Raw genomic sequence first — 15,150 nt, 5'->3', positions numbered from 1 at the left:
ACGTTCTTCCTATTGTCTGGCCTCAGTCTCTCCTGCTGTTGGAAATTTACACTCTCCCTTGAGCCCCCTTTTCCCTGGGGAAAGAATATCCATGGGAATTAAAATGTGAAATCAGAAAACAGAACAAAATTATTGATAAAGGGCAAAACCTCCCGGTAAAGAAAAACCCCAGACAAAGGCTGACCAGGGGTCAGCCTTTGCCCCTTCTGCATCCTTGCTAAAAAGCAAAAGAACATCTCTCCCTCATTCAAGTTTACCAAGCTGGCACCTTTGCAGAAGGCTACTGACCACCTTGAGGCTTATCACCAGCTGCATTGAGTTGCTATATTAGTCAGGAGCTTATAATAAAAATAATTTCTGTAACGAGTGTCAATAACATTGATAGCATTGGTCATGCTGACCTAGTCAGGATTATGTTTTGCTTATGCTCCTGTGACTCAAGGCTATGTTTTTGCTATTTTGCTTCTGTAACCTTGCTTGCTTGCCTCAGTAATAAGATCTTAAGCCCACCAATTGAAGACCACCACCGAGTGGTCCCATTGTGGGTGGCCTATTGCAAATTACTGTGTATGATATTTAGGAGGAGGCAACAATGCTTGATAAGAAATGTACTCATTACCTTGCTCATGTAACTGTAATCCCTCTGTACATATTGTCACAATTAAAAAAAGAACAAATGAATTTAAAAGCCATATAACCATAACCAAACCTGCCTTGCATGGCTCGTCTATGTAACTCTATGTAATCTACCCCTTTAAAACCCATCCTACCCTGAACTCAGGGCCATTCTCCTACCTTCCTGGTGGTAGGAAGCAGTCCCCACAAGGTGGTAATAAAGTTCCTAGCTCCTTTAACTGGGTGTCTTGGAGTCTCTTTTGGATCGGGGATGCAATACTATCATTGAGGATGTCTATGAAACAGCATCCAGGAAAGGGGGTCATAACAAACACAGACTTGAAGGACCCGTGTGTCTGGAGAGGAGTGAAGAATGGAGAGCTGAGAGTTTGGGATTGTAGTACTCAATTATTCTCAACAAGAGCCCAGGCAAGATGTAAAGCATATGCTTACGAAGAGAGTTAGGATTATATTCTCTAGAGAGTGTGAGTCTTCTCAAAAAGGAGATCTACCCTCAACCTTTGGAAGTCTGAGGCTTTATATTGGTTGTAAGGGGTAATTTTCTTTGAATTACTCCCTCTTCTTCATGTCTTCAGGCATGTCCTTTCCCTGTGATTTGTTTGTTGGGCTTGAACTCCAGGCCTCTTGCTCTTGCTTAGCTCATTTCTTCCTTCCTTCCCTCCTTTCTTCCTTCCTTCCTCCTCAAAGATGGAACTCTATCACTTGAGCCATGTCTCTACTTTTCTGCTAGTTAATTGGAGATCAGAGTCTCTTGGATTTGACTGCCCAGGCTGGCTTTGAACCTGGATCCTCAGATCTCAGTCTTCTGTGTAGCTAAGATCACAGATGAGTTTTTGGTCCATAAGAGCATTCCAATGTTTTCAAATCTTCACATTGGTGTCAAAATTCCCAAAAGTTTTTTTTTTCTTAAATAATAATGCTGGGGATTGGGGGGAGGGGGCCAGACAAATGGAGAGAGGATCGTCAGGCAAATATTGTCATAGTAGTAACTGCTATTAATAGTACCTCTATTCAGATTTCTAATGCTTTGTTTTTAAAATTAGTATGACATTTTTTTCTGAGTATGACTTCATACCTATTTCCACTTGCAAAATTATCTTTTGCTTAAATAATACAAAAATCAATTACCTTAATTTCAAGCCAAGACAAACAAGAAAGTTTGGACCAAGGTGATAATGGAGGAAGGCGCCATCATCTGGCAGGCCAGATGGAAACAATGAAGGGGAGACTGTATGAAGACTGTGACAAAGTAGCTCATAAACAACAAATCTATTTCTCACAGTTCTTGATGCTGTGAGTCTGTAGTCAAGGTGCCAGCATGTTCAGGCTCTGATAAGCACTGCCAACTTCTTGTGATAGCCTCATATGACAAAAGTACTAATCCCATTCATGGGCCTCTACTCTAATGACCCAAATGCGTCTCCAAAAAGTCCACCTCTTAATACTCTTGCACAGAAGATTAGTTTTCAACCTATGAATTTTGGTTGAGTTCACCGTTGAGGAGGAATGGGGAAAATCAATTGTCCTGGTATGTTATGAATGGAATCTGTCACGAAAAGTCACAGAGAATATTAGATGATATTTTGAATTTATGGATGGGTTCACTCAACAAGTAACTATTACCTTCTCAATGCCGAAGTACTAGGCACGCTAGTAAACAGGTTAGACAGAAATCCCAAATTTCAAAGATCTTACATTCTAGTGGGCAGCGACCAATGTATGTGCATGTGTATGTGTGTGCTTCAGATGGTAATAAGTGCTAAAGAAGGGGGCAAAGGAGAATAGGGAGTGCAGAAAAAATCCACATATTCTTAGACTTTGTTTACTGATGTAGGAGGTTTCTTTCTATTTTACAGCTTGACTCTGGGAAATGAATTCTTTTTGCCAATTTGACTATGAAGAGAATATGGATTGTATACTTAATATGGAATGAATGAAACATTCTGTCTGGTGTCCTTCGGAAGGCTCCTGAGCAATTTGAGTGTTCTTTACAGGGACAATAGATTATTTTAGCAATAAGTGGTGAGTTAGGTTTGGGCAGTAGCTATTGCAAACAACTGGATTTAGACATCTACTTGGGATTAATTCTATTTAACCTACTCAAGTTGTCCTCATTAGGGCTTTTCTCTTAGCACACTATTAGAGCAATCATATACTGTATTTTTAGTGTCTTATATAAACTTCCCTACAAATGCCCATGTTATATAATCAGCCTACCTCCCTTTCCCCCCCCCTACCCAGGGACTTTCCTCCAATTTCTAATTTTCATGGCAGTGATGAAGAGATATGTGTGAGGTAGGGGATTCCTAGCTAGTGTACATATATATGGACCAGGGATTGACTCCACCTCCTACAAACAGGGCTGAATGTGCACACAAAGTGTGTTTCTTGACACGGTCCTCTTCCATTCTTAGCCTCTACTGTCTACTGTTAACATTTAGACCAGGTGTGGCATTGCAGCTCCTGAGCCTTGGAAACTCTGCTGTCCTCTTACTGTGTTCAAACAAATTGTTATGGCTGATTTCAGTTCCCTGTTTTTACAGGTGGCAAAGGAGACCTAGGGAAAATAGCTGACTTCCCTAGGCACAGAGGTAGGAATATGATCAGCACCAGATTCTTCTCAGATCTGTTTACTCCTAGATTGATGAAATGAGAATGTGGTCTCCAAAACTCCTTCCATCTGTACATCAGGAACACAAGTGCTGATTAGATGACAATTTATGAATTACTGATTTCAATGCATGGAACACAGTGGTATCATCAACCTGATAGAATCAGGAAGAAAACACATTTTGCTTGGCTCTTCATTTATCTATCTATACCTAGTATATATCATCTATTTATCTATTATTTATTTGTGCTAGGGATTAAATACATGTACCTTACAATCATGCTCTAGGACTGAGCAATACCTCTAGTCTCTGCTTTGGTGCTTAAAGCTTAGATTTCATCTCTCTTTTAATGTTACAAATGTGAAAGAAGTGATAAATTCACCCAACAAAAACAAGAGGTTCAAATACACAACTTCAGCTGACTTATGTACAAGAAAAGCACTGTTATGTTATTCTGAAACAGGAGTTTACCTAACTATATCAGGAAAAGTCTCATGGTGAGGCCGTGGGCGGGAGGGATAAGCAGAGAATGATGGTGATAAGCATTTTCCAAATTAGGAAACAGATACGCTTTTCTTCTTACTCTCTTACATAACTGATCTATTTTAGAAGACAACACTAAGAAACTGAAATGAAATACAAATCTCATTATTTTACTACTTTGTTAGCAAAGAATGACACAAGCAAGTAATGCTGAAGGGGAGAAAAGAGAGAGTTCTTGAAACCATTCAATTTCTCCCAAGCCAGGGGCTGGCTGGCTTTGTTATAGGTCTCCTGTCTTTCTTCTCACAGCCTGCTAGATGAGTCAGAGACCAAAGTCTAAATTTCAGAAAATGAATGAAGATACTAATTTCTCTCTCCTTTGACTTTTAAAAGCAATTGTATCAAAGAACACATCCCTTTTTGGAGGCTCAGGATGACAGAAGAGTGACCTGTCACAGGGCCAGTGACTGCATTGCTTGGACTTCCTGATCCAGAGGGAAGCTGTGCAGCATACAAAGGCCACAGTGGCAGTACAGCCTCTTACATAAATAAGTTACATAAATGGGAACAAGTTATGTAAATGTATAAACCAGCAAACACGAATTATCACCATTCACAAATGCCAAGGAGAACAGGGCAAGATTCCTCCTACAGTCCCATCCCTCCCCCTCACATTATCATAATTGTGACATTTTATTTCATGTCACAATCAGATGTGGTTATTTGTCCTATTTATTAGGGAAAGCCAATCCAAAGGACAAATTATCCTTCCCATTATTTTCTAATACATTTGGGGGGAAATGCCGCAATCACCTGATTTAAACTATATTTGCAAATAAACTTTTGAATGTTCATCAACTATTATACCCCTGTATAATCATGAGCACACTTCTGAACTATTTTCTCCTGGACATTGTGTAAGCTGTACAGAACAAAATGCATTATAAAAGTGAATGTGCATGTGTAATGTGGATAATTGTTATAGTGGCTATGACTTTTCAAGTCTCAAGTGAGTATGTGGGTTTCTGATTAAAATCACTTCTGGTGGTTGAAATGTAGGCTAGATGAGGTTTCAGGTTTTGCTCATGAATCCATCCCAATGCTCTCCATTCCACTTCTTGGATCTGTCTGCAATTTGCTTCAGGGACTTGTGAAAGAACGAATCTATCTCTGCACCTTATGAGAACAGGAGCCTAAGTTTGTTCCCTCTCCCCCACAGCCCTCTATCTCTTCTGAAGTTATTTTTTTTTTTCATTTTGTAGTAGAAACACATGTAACTCAAAATGAGTATTGCCTTTTCTGTATGAACAGGGATATCAATTGGTAGCCAATTTCAGATGGAGCACGCAGGATGACATTCCACTTAATGACTTTGACAATATTTTATTACATTGCCACTGACATAGTATCATACTAGTATAAGGTTATAGGATCTTAAAACCTCTAAACAATCTTGGCTGTGTGATTTTGTACAAATAACTTTCCCTTGCTGGTTCCATTTGAAAAAGAACCAGCAGTTCTAAATCATTTCTTACATGAACAATCCAGTACCCTATAATCAAATCGACATTTTAAGTGAGAACTTTAACTCGCTAGAGTCAAATTTAAAGAAAAGATTTCATATATATATATATAAAGCAGACCATTCCCTCCCTCCCTCGCCCTCCCTCCCCCCACTGCCTTCAGCCAAACCACAAACCACAGACCCTTTTGGGGGTCCTGTAGTGTCCTGTCCTGTGAAAACCGTTCTGGTCTGGATGCCGGGCAGTGCTGGCAGTGGTGGGGAGGACCTGAGGAACTTGGGAGGCTCTTCTCTGGACAAGTTTTTGTCAGGCACCAGTAAAACCTCCCGTGCCCGCCGGGGGGGGGAGAGTCACCTGGGACACGTGGGCTTTTGTGCGTGTCTGCGGGCGGGGAGGGAGTCGTGGGGGTGTCTGTAAAGTTGGTCTACGGCGGATCCGAGGCACCGAGGCACCCGACAGGGCACGCCGGGTCCCTCTGCGGCTAGGTGCCCATCCAGAGCTCACCTGATCGCGGAGACACTGCACCCGGAGGATCCCACCCTCCGGAGCAGGGGACCCGGCCCCACCCAGGTGCACTGGCACGGCGGGGGGGCAATGAGGCCCTCAGCCCTACAAGGCCCGCCACACCCCAGGATCCCCGTCTGGTAGAGGTCTGAGGGGGTGTGAGGCCACGGAGGGAGGGCGGTGCCCAGCGAACGGGAGACCGGGCAGATGGGGTTCTGGGCTCCCAGGGCTTTGTTCAGTGACAAGCCTTGCCCTCCTTTCCAGAGAAGCCAATTAGATCCCCGCTGGGGGATCATCTGACCCCCGCGTCTCTTGCCAGGAGGGGCTCGGAAGGGGCGGGGCCCGGCGGTCCACTTCCCTGGAACTGGGCCGCGGGCGGCGTCGGAGGAGTCCCGGGGCGCGGTTGCGGGCTCAGGCCCCGCCCCTCGCCGCCGAGCCCCGCCCCTCGCCAGGCCCCGCCCCCGGGGCTTCCCGGGCGCGCGCCGCCCCGCCATGTCTGCGCGCCACGCCCCCCTGCTCGCCGGCCGCGTGCAGAGCCGCGCGCCCCGGAGGCTCCGGGACTGTGGCGGCGGCGGCGGCGACGGCAGGCGGCAGCGGAGCAGTGCTCCGCGGACCATGTCTTCTTCGGCCGTGGCGGCGAGGGGTTCCCCGGGAAGGAGTCAGCAGATGGCCCCCGGGCCACGGAGCCGGGGCCGGTTGTGGGAAGTGGGCGGCGGCGGCGGCGGCGACGACCGGCTGGAGCGCGCGGCCGCCGAGCCGGGGCGCTGGGAGCTGCTGCTCCGCCGCGGCGAGCTGCTGGCGCTGGAGGGCCACCTGAAGGGAGCGCTGGAGGCGTACGCGGCGGCGCTGCGCCGCGGGGCCCCGGCCAGGCCCGAGTGCCTCGGCGCCCTGGTGGACTGCCTGGTCTTCCACTACCGGCTCCGCCACGGGCTGGGCTGGAGCGCCGCCCCGGCCGCGGGCGCCGGCGGGCTGCTCAGCTGCCTGGGCTGCCGCGGCTTCCTCAGCGAGCCGGTGACCGTGCCCTGTGGCCACAGCTACTGCCGCCGCTGCCTGCGGAGAGAGCTGCGCGCCCGCTGCCGCCTGTGCCGGGACCGGCTGCCGCCCGCCGCCGCCCCGAGCGCTCCGGATGCCGCGAGCACCCCCGGCCCGCGGCCGCCGCCTCTGGCCGCCGCCGCCATCGCCGCGTCCGACTTCCGAACCAGCGTCGTCCTCAACCACCTGGCCGAGAAGTGGTTCCCGGGCCAGCGCGAGCGGGCGCGGGCGGCCGGCCGCCTCGGGGAGCTGCTGCACCAGGGACGTTACCGGGAGGCCCTGGCCGCCGCCTGCGAGGCGCTACGAGCAGGTGACGCGGGGCGCGGCGCGGGCCCGAACCACGACCCCACCCTCCGTGTCCCCGACGGCCCGGTCACCCGGCGCCGCTCGGCTTCCCCGGGGCCACGCGGGTGTCGGGGACCTCCGTGAGATCGGGTTCTTGGGATGCGGTGTGCGGGGTGGGGTGAGGGTGTGGGGGGGAGATGCGGGAAGGGGCGGCGCCGTGGGGTTCTGCGGTCACAATGGGGATCGCCCCGGGAGCGGGCTGTGACGCGGCGCGGGGAGGGGCGCACGGACTCGGGGTTCCCTCGGCCGCGGTTGACGGGCGCGTGCGCGCGCACCGGGCGCGCAGCGAGTGACCCGGTGCGAGGCCGGCGGGCGCGGGACGGGTGGGGAGCGGGTCAGTCCGCGCGCGTTCTGTAACTGACCTCCCCCCACCCCCCCCCTCTCCGATCCGGCCGGGTTCGCCGCGGAGGACCACAGCCCGGGCAGGGGAAGACTCCCCCCAACCCACTTGGGCGGACCGCGTCTACCTTCATCTCGCCCGAAAGTCACCCGGGCAATTGGAAGCCGCGGGAGGGCAGAATTGCATAAGCTGGGGTGGGGGGGCGTTGTGTAACGGGTGACGTCCGGTGGGCGTGGCGGGAGATCGGCGCGGGCACCCGGCACCGGAGGGAGGCCCCGTCGGCCACCCTGCTTCCCGGAGGTGTGGGAACTGGCCGGAGGGTGGGGGGCAGATGCTACCTGGCAGATGACTTCAGTATTGGTTCCTTTTCAGAAGTTTCAGCCTGCCAGTTTGGAACAATAACTTTATACAAGACTTGGGAGCTCACTTTTGAATGCGCCGTAGGTTTGTCGGGATGTAAAGGTATCTGGTCCAGAGTGTTTGCTACGCTGTTGTTGTGCCTAAGGATTCATGATCATCAAGTCTTACCAGCAGCATTTTTTTTCCTGCTTATGTGGTGCTGAGGAATTGAACCCAGGGCCTCATGCATGCAAGGCAAGCACTCTACCACTGAGCCACCTTCCCAGCCCGATCATCAAGTCTTAAGAGAAGCTTTTGTAGGTCTTTCGTCTGTTTCTTCCTCTTCGAGAAGAGGCAGCTTTGGCCTGCTATAACCCCAGGTTAACAATTTTCCTAAGTTGGATGGGATTGTCAAAGAAGAGTGATGTCAAACTTAGGCAAATAAAGAGTTGTGCTTTAAATCAGGGGACTTTTGCCACCACCACCCCCGCCCCCAGGACCTTATCTAGTGCAACTTTTTGAGGCTTTTTGGTTGCCCCACTTCATGGGGGCTGTGCTAAGGTCCAGACATGTAGTGGCCCTATTGGGGATGCTGCTAAGCATTCCACAGTGCACCGGACAAGTCAGTTGCTTATCAGAATTATCAGGCCCCAAATGTCCATAGCGTTATTGTTGATAACCCTTAACATTTTATTAATAAGCCTTGTGTTAAGGGTATTTAAAGTTGTGTTTTTGCTGTGAAATAGTTCTTGTGAGACTACTGCTGAAGAATGCCTAAACTGAATACTAAGTTTAGGTAATACGTTTGTCAGCTACTGAAATTCATAGTGTCATCTTGTGGGTCTTTCACTCACATTCATTTAATAATAAGTTCCAAGCAGAAATCTGGTATATTTTCAATTTAATACTTTTTGAGAAATAATGATAAAAATGAATTCGGAAGGAAAACTAGTTGGGACTAGAGCTGTGGCACAAATAACTCTAGCTCTCTAAAAGTGAAGAAGATGGACTTGTCTGTAGCAACCATCCTGTGACTGCCATGTCTCCTCCTAGTGAGGAAACTGGAGCTAGACAGCAGTGCCTTCTTCACAGTCACTTAGCTGTCACCTTTTACAGACAACTGTGTTTCCTTCTGTATGTTGATCCATTGTCTACTGTTCATCCTGCCTTCGTAGCTTATAACAAAATAAAACTTAATGACAGAATAAAAACTTACTCTATTTGGCAGTTACTTTTACTATGCAGTTACTCGATCTTAGATGATTCACAATAATTTGGGTCCTAGGCCATGGGAGAGCAGTGAGCAAGCACATTTGAGTAGTTAAGGCCTAACAATATTCAATGAAAATATTTTAAGATTGTAGGAGGGATTTTATTAACAAAGTCTGAGAGATTAACTCTATTCTGTTCTATTTGCATAGATTACACATGGAGATTCTGCCCACTAACCTACTTAATCCTGCTCTTGCAGAACTAGAAGTCAAGTCTTTTCACTTCGTTGCCTTATTTTTTTCCTGATTTGTAATTCTTTTAAAAATGAATTCCAGGGGCATGAGAAGGTGGCTCAGTGGTAGAGAGCTTGCCTTGCATGCATGAGGCCCTGGGTTCAATTCCTCAGCACCACATATGCAGAAAAAGCTGGAAATGGCACTGTGGCTCAAGTGGTAGAGCACTAGCTTTGAGCTGAAGAGCTGAGGGACAGCCCAGGCCCAGAGTTCAAGCCCCACAACCGATTCCCCCCCCCCCTCCAAATTCCAAACTTGGCACAGGTGGCTCATGCCTGTAATCCTAAATACTCAGGAGGCTGAGATCTGAGGATTGAGGTTCAAAGCCAGCTCAGGCAGGAAAGTCTATGAGACTCATCTCCAATAAACCACTCAGAAAACCAGAAGTGGCACTGTGGCTCAAGTGGTAGAGCACTTGCCTTGAGCTGAAGAGCTGAGGGAAAGCATTCAGGCCCAGAGTTCAAGCCCTGTGACTGACAAAAAAAAAAAAAATCCATACTTGGAGTAGGTCTCCAAGTATAGATAGCACTACTGAGGGTAACTATTTTTTACCTTTGCATTCTTCTTTTGAAGTAAAAATATCTTAGCACTGAACAGTGCTGGTAAAGGGCAGATTTTGTGTTTCATAATTTATGGGCATAACTAGGGATGGGGGTAATGCTAAATGATGGAGTATTTGCCTAGCATACATACACAAAGCCGTAGGTTCGATTGTCTGTGCTGCAGAAACAAACCAACCCTACAGTTATTGGCAAAAGAGTCATAAATTTATTTGTACAATTATTAGCTCGTTTGCAGTAGATATTTGAAGTGTGTTTATATAATTGTACAATTGTAGTTATTGAAGATGTCATTGATAATGAAAAGATCTCACTGTTAATTTCTTCCTACATTTCTTGTGGGGAAGAAAAAAACCAATATTATTAAATAGAAAAAAAAATCTAGTCTACAGTTAGCCCACATAGATCCAAACTTATCCCTGCTAATAGAAAAGGAAAGCTAGAAAACCTTTGCCAAAATGAGGAGTTTCCCATTGGATTACGTAAGTTTCTGTTGCATTAAAATATATTTAGATAACATTTAATCCATTGATCCTTTGGCATTAACTCTCATGTTTCATAAAGTTATGAAATACTTTTTGGTATCCAAGGATATTATGTAAAAGTTTTTTCTGCATTGAATCTTTATCCTGTAGTCTGTTGAAATAATCCCACTATGTAATACTGGCTTTTTGTTCTTAATGAAGTTTTACACTGCTTACCTTGCATATTCACCTTATTCTGCCAAAGAACACAACGGAACAGTATAATTTACAGTTAGAATTGTTTGGAAAAGAATGTCCTAGAGAGAATGTTTTTGTCTTCAACATTAGTAATCAACTGTTCCCCAGTGCTTTTGCATTCTTTGAGTCATTTCATCCCCTCAGAGAATCCTGCTGGGTACTGTTAAGTTGAAGGAAACTAAGGCAACTAGAGATACAGATGCCGAGTGCAGTGAAAGCTCTGGGAGCCTCGAGCAGAATCTGGGTATGAATCCCAGTATAGTCCTCCACTATTTTTGACCTTGGGCATGTTACCTAACTGCTGCTGTGGATTCCTTATCGGAAAAGTGAGCATAGTCTCTGCTTTTATGTTGCTTGTGAGAATTAAATGAGGCAGAAAAGTAAAATGATTCTAAAGGCGCCTCCTTCAGAATAAGTTCACAGAAAATACTAAAATATTTTAAAATGTGGTCTACCTGGAAAATGACTTAGCTGAAATTGCCTTCTAACCTTACGAGTTAAGTCCTCTATTTCTACTGATTTCTCTAACGGTTACATCTTCATTCTAGTTCACACACGTTAGTGGTAACATGTTGGCCTAGGTTAATAAAGTGTAAGTACTGCAGTTACAGTTACACAAAGACGAAGGTGTAACACAATCGTCCACATCTGTAATCCCAGCTACTGGCTGGCCACTTGCTGGGAGAATAAGAGGGTCTTAGTTTGAGGTCAGCCTAGCAAAGAGACCTCATCTCAATCAGTAATCAGATACGTGTGTCTGTGATCTCAGCTATGAGTGAGGCACTGGTTAGGAGGGTTAAATCAGACCAGGCTCCCCAAAATAAAGCAATAAAGGTCTGGGAGCTTGGGTCAGTTGGTAGAGTGCTTAGCAAGTGCAAGGCCCTGAATTCAAACCTCAGTAATTAAAAAAAAATTTTTTTAAAAGGACAATCATAAGAACCATAGGTAAATGGAATATTGAATACCTTTAAGGAGAATATGATGGGTTTTAATATCTTTAGCAACTGAACTAGGTTAAGATAACATTTGGATTTAATTAATAACCGATCTATGTCCGTACTGTGCAAAGGACTTCAAACATTGGCCATTGATGCATTGTAGCTGACAAAATGTTTTCACTTCTATCATCCTAATTGATCCTTACAAAAGTTTGTGTGGAACAGAAAGGCAAGAATCAGTATTCCTAATTCACAGATTGAGAAGTGGTTGACTTTCTAAATAATCGAGTTAAAGCTAAAAGAAAATAGGTACGTGGTTATCACTTCTGGGATAGATTTTTTAAAATATCACACATTCTTACTATATAGTTAACAAATACATGAATACCTATAAAACAGCCAGGGCAAGTTCTAGAACTACAGAAGTGAGCAAAATAAGATCTCTTGACAGTTTTTTTTTTATTATTTTCTTTTATAACAATTTGATACTTTAAAATCTCCAAAGCTTAATTAACTTTTAACTGAGTGTATGTAGCATATTACTGATTCATTTCCTTAACTTATAAGGCACTTAAATGATCCTTGCAGTACCTCAAGTTTACTAAAAAGACTAGCTTTAGTAGCACATGCTTACTGATGTATGGAAAACACTGGGCCATATAACTGGTCTTATGAAGTGCCGGGTTTTAAATAATTTCCAGCATTTTTTTTCCATCAGGTAATGCCAAATACACCAAAACTTAGAGTTTTAGTTATTTGTATATTAATCTTTTGTTTATTGAGAAATATTCAAGTAAACATTTAGATAATTAGATAAATTTGTCTATTTTTCAAAATTAGAGTTATGTTTTATTATAAAAGATGAATGATCTCAGAGAACTCTAAAATGTAAGACAAAAGCTTCTATTCAGTTTTTGGCTTTTTTTTTTTTTTTGCTTTTGCTTTCCCTCTGAATCCTTGTAGTGTGTGGTATGTCTTTCGGTTTCTACTAATCCTAAAAGATATTCCTCATCTAGGTTAAAATTTATGCAGGTAAATGATGGGGTAGTCCATGCTCTGCCTTGCACACTGCTATGTTGTTATAAACAACTGCTCTTACTGACTGGGCCTTTATGTGCCAGGATGTGTGTTCACTCTTGTTTCCATAGCTGTAAGATATATTTTATAGATGAAGAGACTGAGATGCAGAGTTAAATAAACTGCTCCAAGCAGGATGTGTGTGTTCTGAACCCAAATATTTTAACTCAGAGTTTCAAATCTTCATCACTATGCCAAACTATCATTCTTTTACATTATTAATGAATCATTAATAGTATCAATAACATGAAATAAACATCTTTCACCTTAACTGATGATCCAAGTTCTGTACTGAACTGAAGTGAGAGGAACCAAGCAATGATACTGTGGTTGGCTATGCAGAATTTTGCTATTTTGATTTATAAGTTACAAGCACACTCAGAAGAAAACCAGTAATCATAGGTATTTTATGTGTATGCACAATCTAAATCCTAATAGTCATGTCATCGATAGGGATGCATTCTTCAAAACATCAAAAGACTTTCATGATTGTGGTATAGCCTACAAGACATGGCTGTATTATAGTATGTTGGGATTAGCATCAGACATGGTTTCTCAATGACATCGTGCAATGCACTACTATCTAGATTTTTTCCATGACTGTATAATGTTGAAACAAATGCATGTTAAGACAGTTTTTTAATTTTTTTCTACTAAACAAAAATAGTTGAAGTGTACTATCAAGTTTTTATAAAAGGAAAAAAAGCAAAATATCTTGAAAACTATATAACTTCATTTTTTCAATTCTACAGAAAATAGAAAAACATAGGTAAAAAGATATATGGATAAATATTATTCTTTTTAACAGAAATTAGAATTGCAGAATAAGGTCTTTTTAAGTAGCTTATGCATACAGGAAAATATTCTGTAGCCTTTAAAAGTCATGTGAACTTAGGCACTGGTGGCTCATGCATGTAATCCTACCTACTCTGGAAGCTGATATCTGAGGATCAAGATTTGAAGCCAGCCAGGGCAGGAAGGTCCATTAGAAGTGAAGCTGTGGCTCAAGTGATAGTCTTGAGTGAAAATGCTCAAGGACTGAACCACACACACAAATCACATGAATTTAATTTTTAATTACTTGGAGAATAAAACAAGTTATAAGTAGTAGATATAGCTATATTTTATAAAATTTCACATAATGTAATCTATATATCCCTGAAAAAAAGGTACAGGTTGTATACTGCTAAATGGATTTTATGAAAGGCCATTGGTTTGGATAACTTCCTGAACTGTGTGCCCTGGCAACCAAACCAACTCAGAATAGAGTAACTTGTGCTAAGTACCAAATAATAACACTGGATTAAGTGGTTAGCTTTCCAAAAATGATTCTTTTCAATCTGACTCAGCATCCTAAAGAAATACCCTGTTTTAACCCTGACAGGAAAGTAACTGTGTAACAGTGTGCTTTTCATCCCCTATCTTTCCTCTGCCATTTTTTTAAATCTGTGAAGCCAAACTGCTTATTCTTCAGAACACTTAATGCCTTTTGTAGAATTACATGTTGCTTGCCAAGAATTGCAAATAAAAGCCAATTGAATCTTTAATTTTTTTTTTCACAGTAACAACACTGGGGTGTGTGTGTGTGTGTGTGTGTGTGTGTGTGTATGTGTGTTTGTAAAAAGAAGTGCATTTTTTTTGTTGTTGTTTTTTTCCAGAAACTATGTAGCCTAGGCTGGCTGACTTATGATTCTCTTTAGCCTCCTGTGGGGATTGTAGGTATGTGCCATTATACCTGGTTTCACTTTTATGAGTAAATATTTTAGAATTTTGTAGTCTTGACACAATTTCTTAAAGATGAGCTAAAGTATCAACTTTTAAGACTCATATTACTCAAGACATGGTCTTCTAATTGACTGGCCCAAAGATGGAAAACCATCACTAGAAATCTAGTTCCAGCCCATAAAATCTCCTGCATATCAAGACTACTTTCTTTTCTTGCCCAATGAGTTAGAGAATAGAACTGGCCTAAGAGAAGATGTAATGGAAGCATGAATGATGAGCTTATAGAGTTCAGCTTTTAATGTTTTCCATGCTTCAGAGAACATTTTTAGAGCCAGTATCTGCAGGCACAAGCATAAGAATAGAAGATTTAAAAAACTACTCTGAAATGCTCAGTGTCTACTGTGAAGAAATAGTCACAACTTAAGCAGGCATTGCCTTCTCTATACAAGCCTGTTCTGAGTACTGAGTATTCATGAATTTAGTTTCTTGAACAGCCTTGTGAGATAGACAAGTATGAGCACATTGTAGAGGTAAACATAAAAATGCTGAAGTTTGGGCTGGGAAGGTGGCTCAGTGGTAGAGCGCTTGCCTTGCATGCCTGAGGCCCTGGGTTCGATTCCTCAGCACCACATAAGCAAAAAGAAAAAAAAAGCCGGAAGTGGCGCTGTGGCTCAAATGGTAGAGTGCTAGCTTTGAGCTGAAGAGCTGAGGGACAGCGCCCAGGCCCAGAGTTCAGGCCCACGATCGGACCCCCCCCCCCAAAAAAAAAAAAAGCTGAAGTTTGAATTTTGAATCCACCTTGAATTTTG

At 44.0% G+C, this 15,150-nt stretch overlaps 1 protein-coding gene across 1 annotated transcript in view; it reads left to right on the top strand.

Annotated features, from left to right (window-relative positions):
• Positions 1 to 6,328: 6,328 nt before the first annotated feature.
• The window catches only part of Lonrf1 (LON peptidase N-terminal domain and ring finger 1), a 34,059-nt gene continuing 25,237 nt past the window's right edge, over positions 6,329 to 15,150 (top strand). Inside the window, exon 1 of the mRNA XM_042700593.1 lies at positions 6,329 to 7,100. Coding sequence (XP_042556527.1) covers positions 6,374 to 7,100 — 727 coding nt within the window. The 5' untranslated portion in view covers positions 6,329 to 6,373. The remainder of the gene's footprint in view (positions 7,101 to 15,150) is intronic.

This window comes from Dipodomys spectabilis, unplaced genomic scaffold (assembly GCF_019054845.1).
Source record: "Dipodomys spectabilis isolate Male_0828 unplaced genomic scaffold, ASM1905484v1 ptg000009l, whole genome shotgun sequence".
Lineage (NCBI taxonomy): Eukaryota > Metazoa > Chordata > Mammalia > Rodentia > Heteromyidae > Dipodomys > Dipodomys spectabilis.
This window is presented reverse-complemented; position numbering and strand designations above follow the sequence as displayed.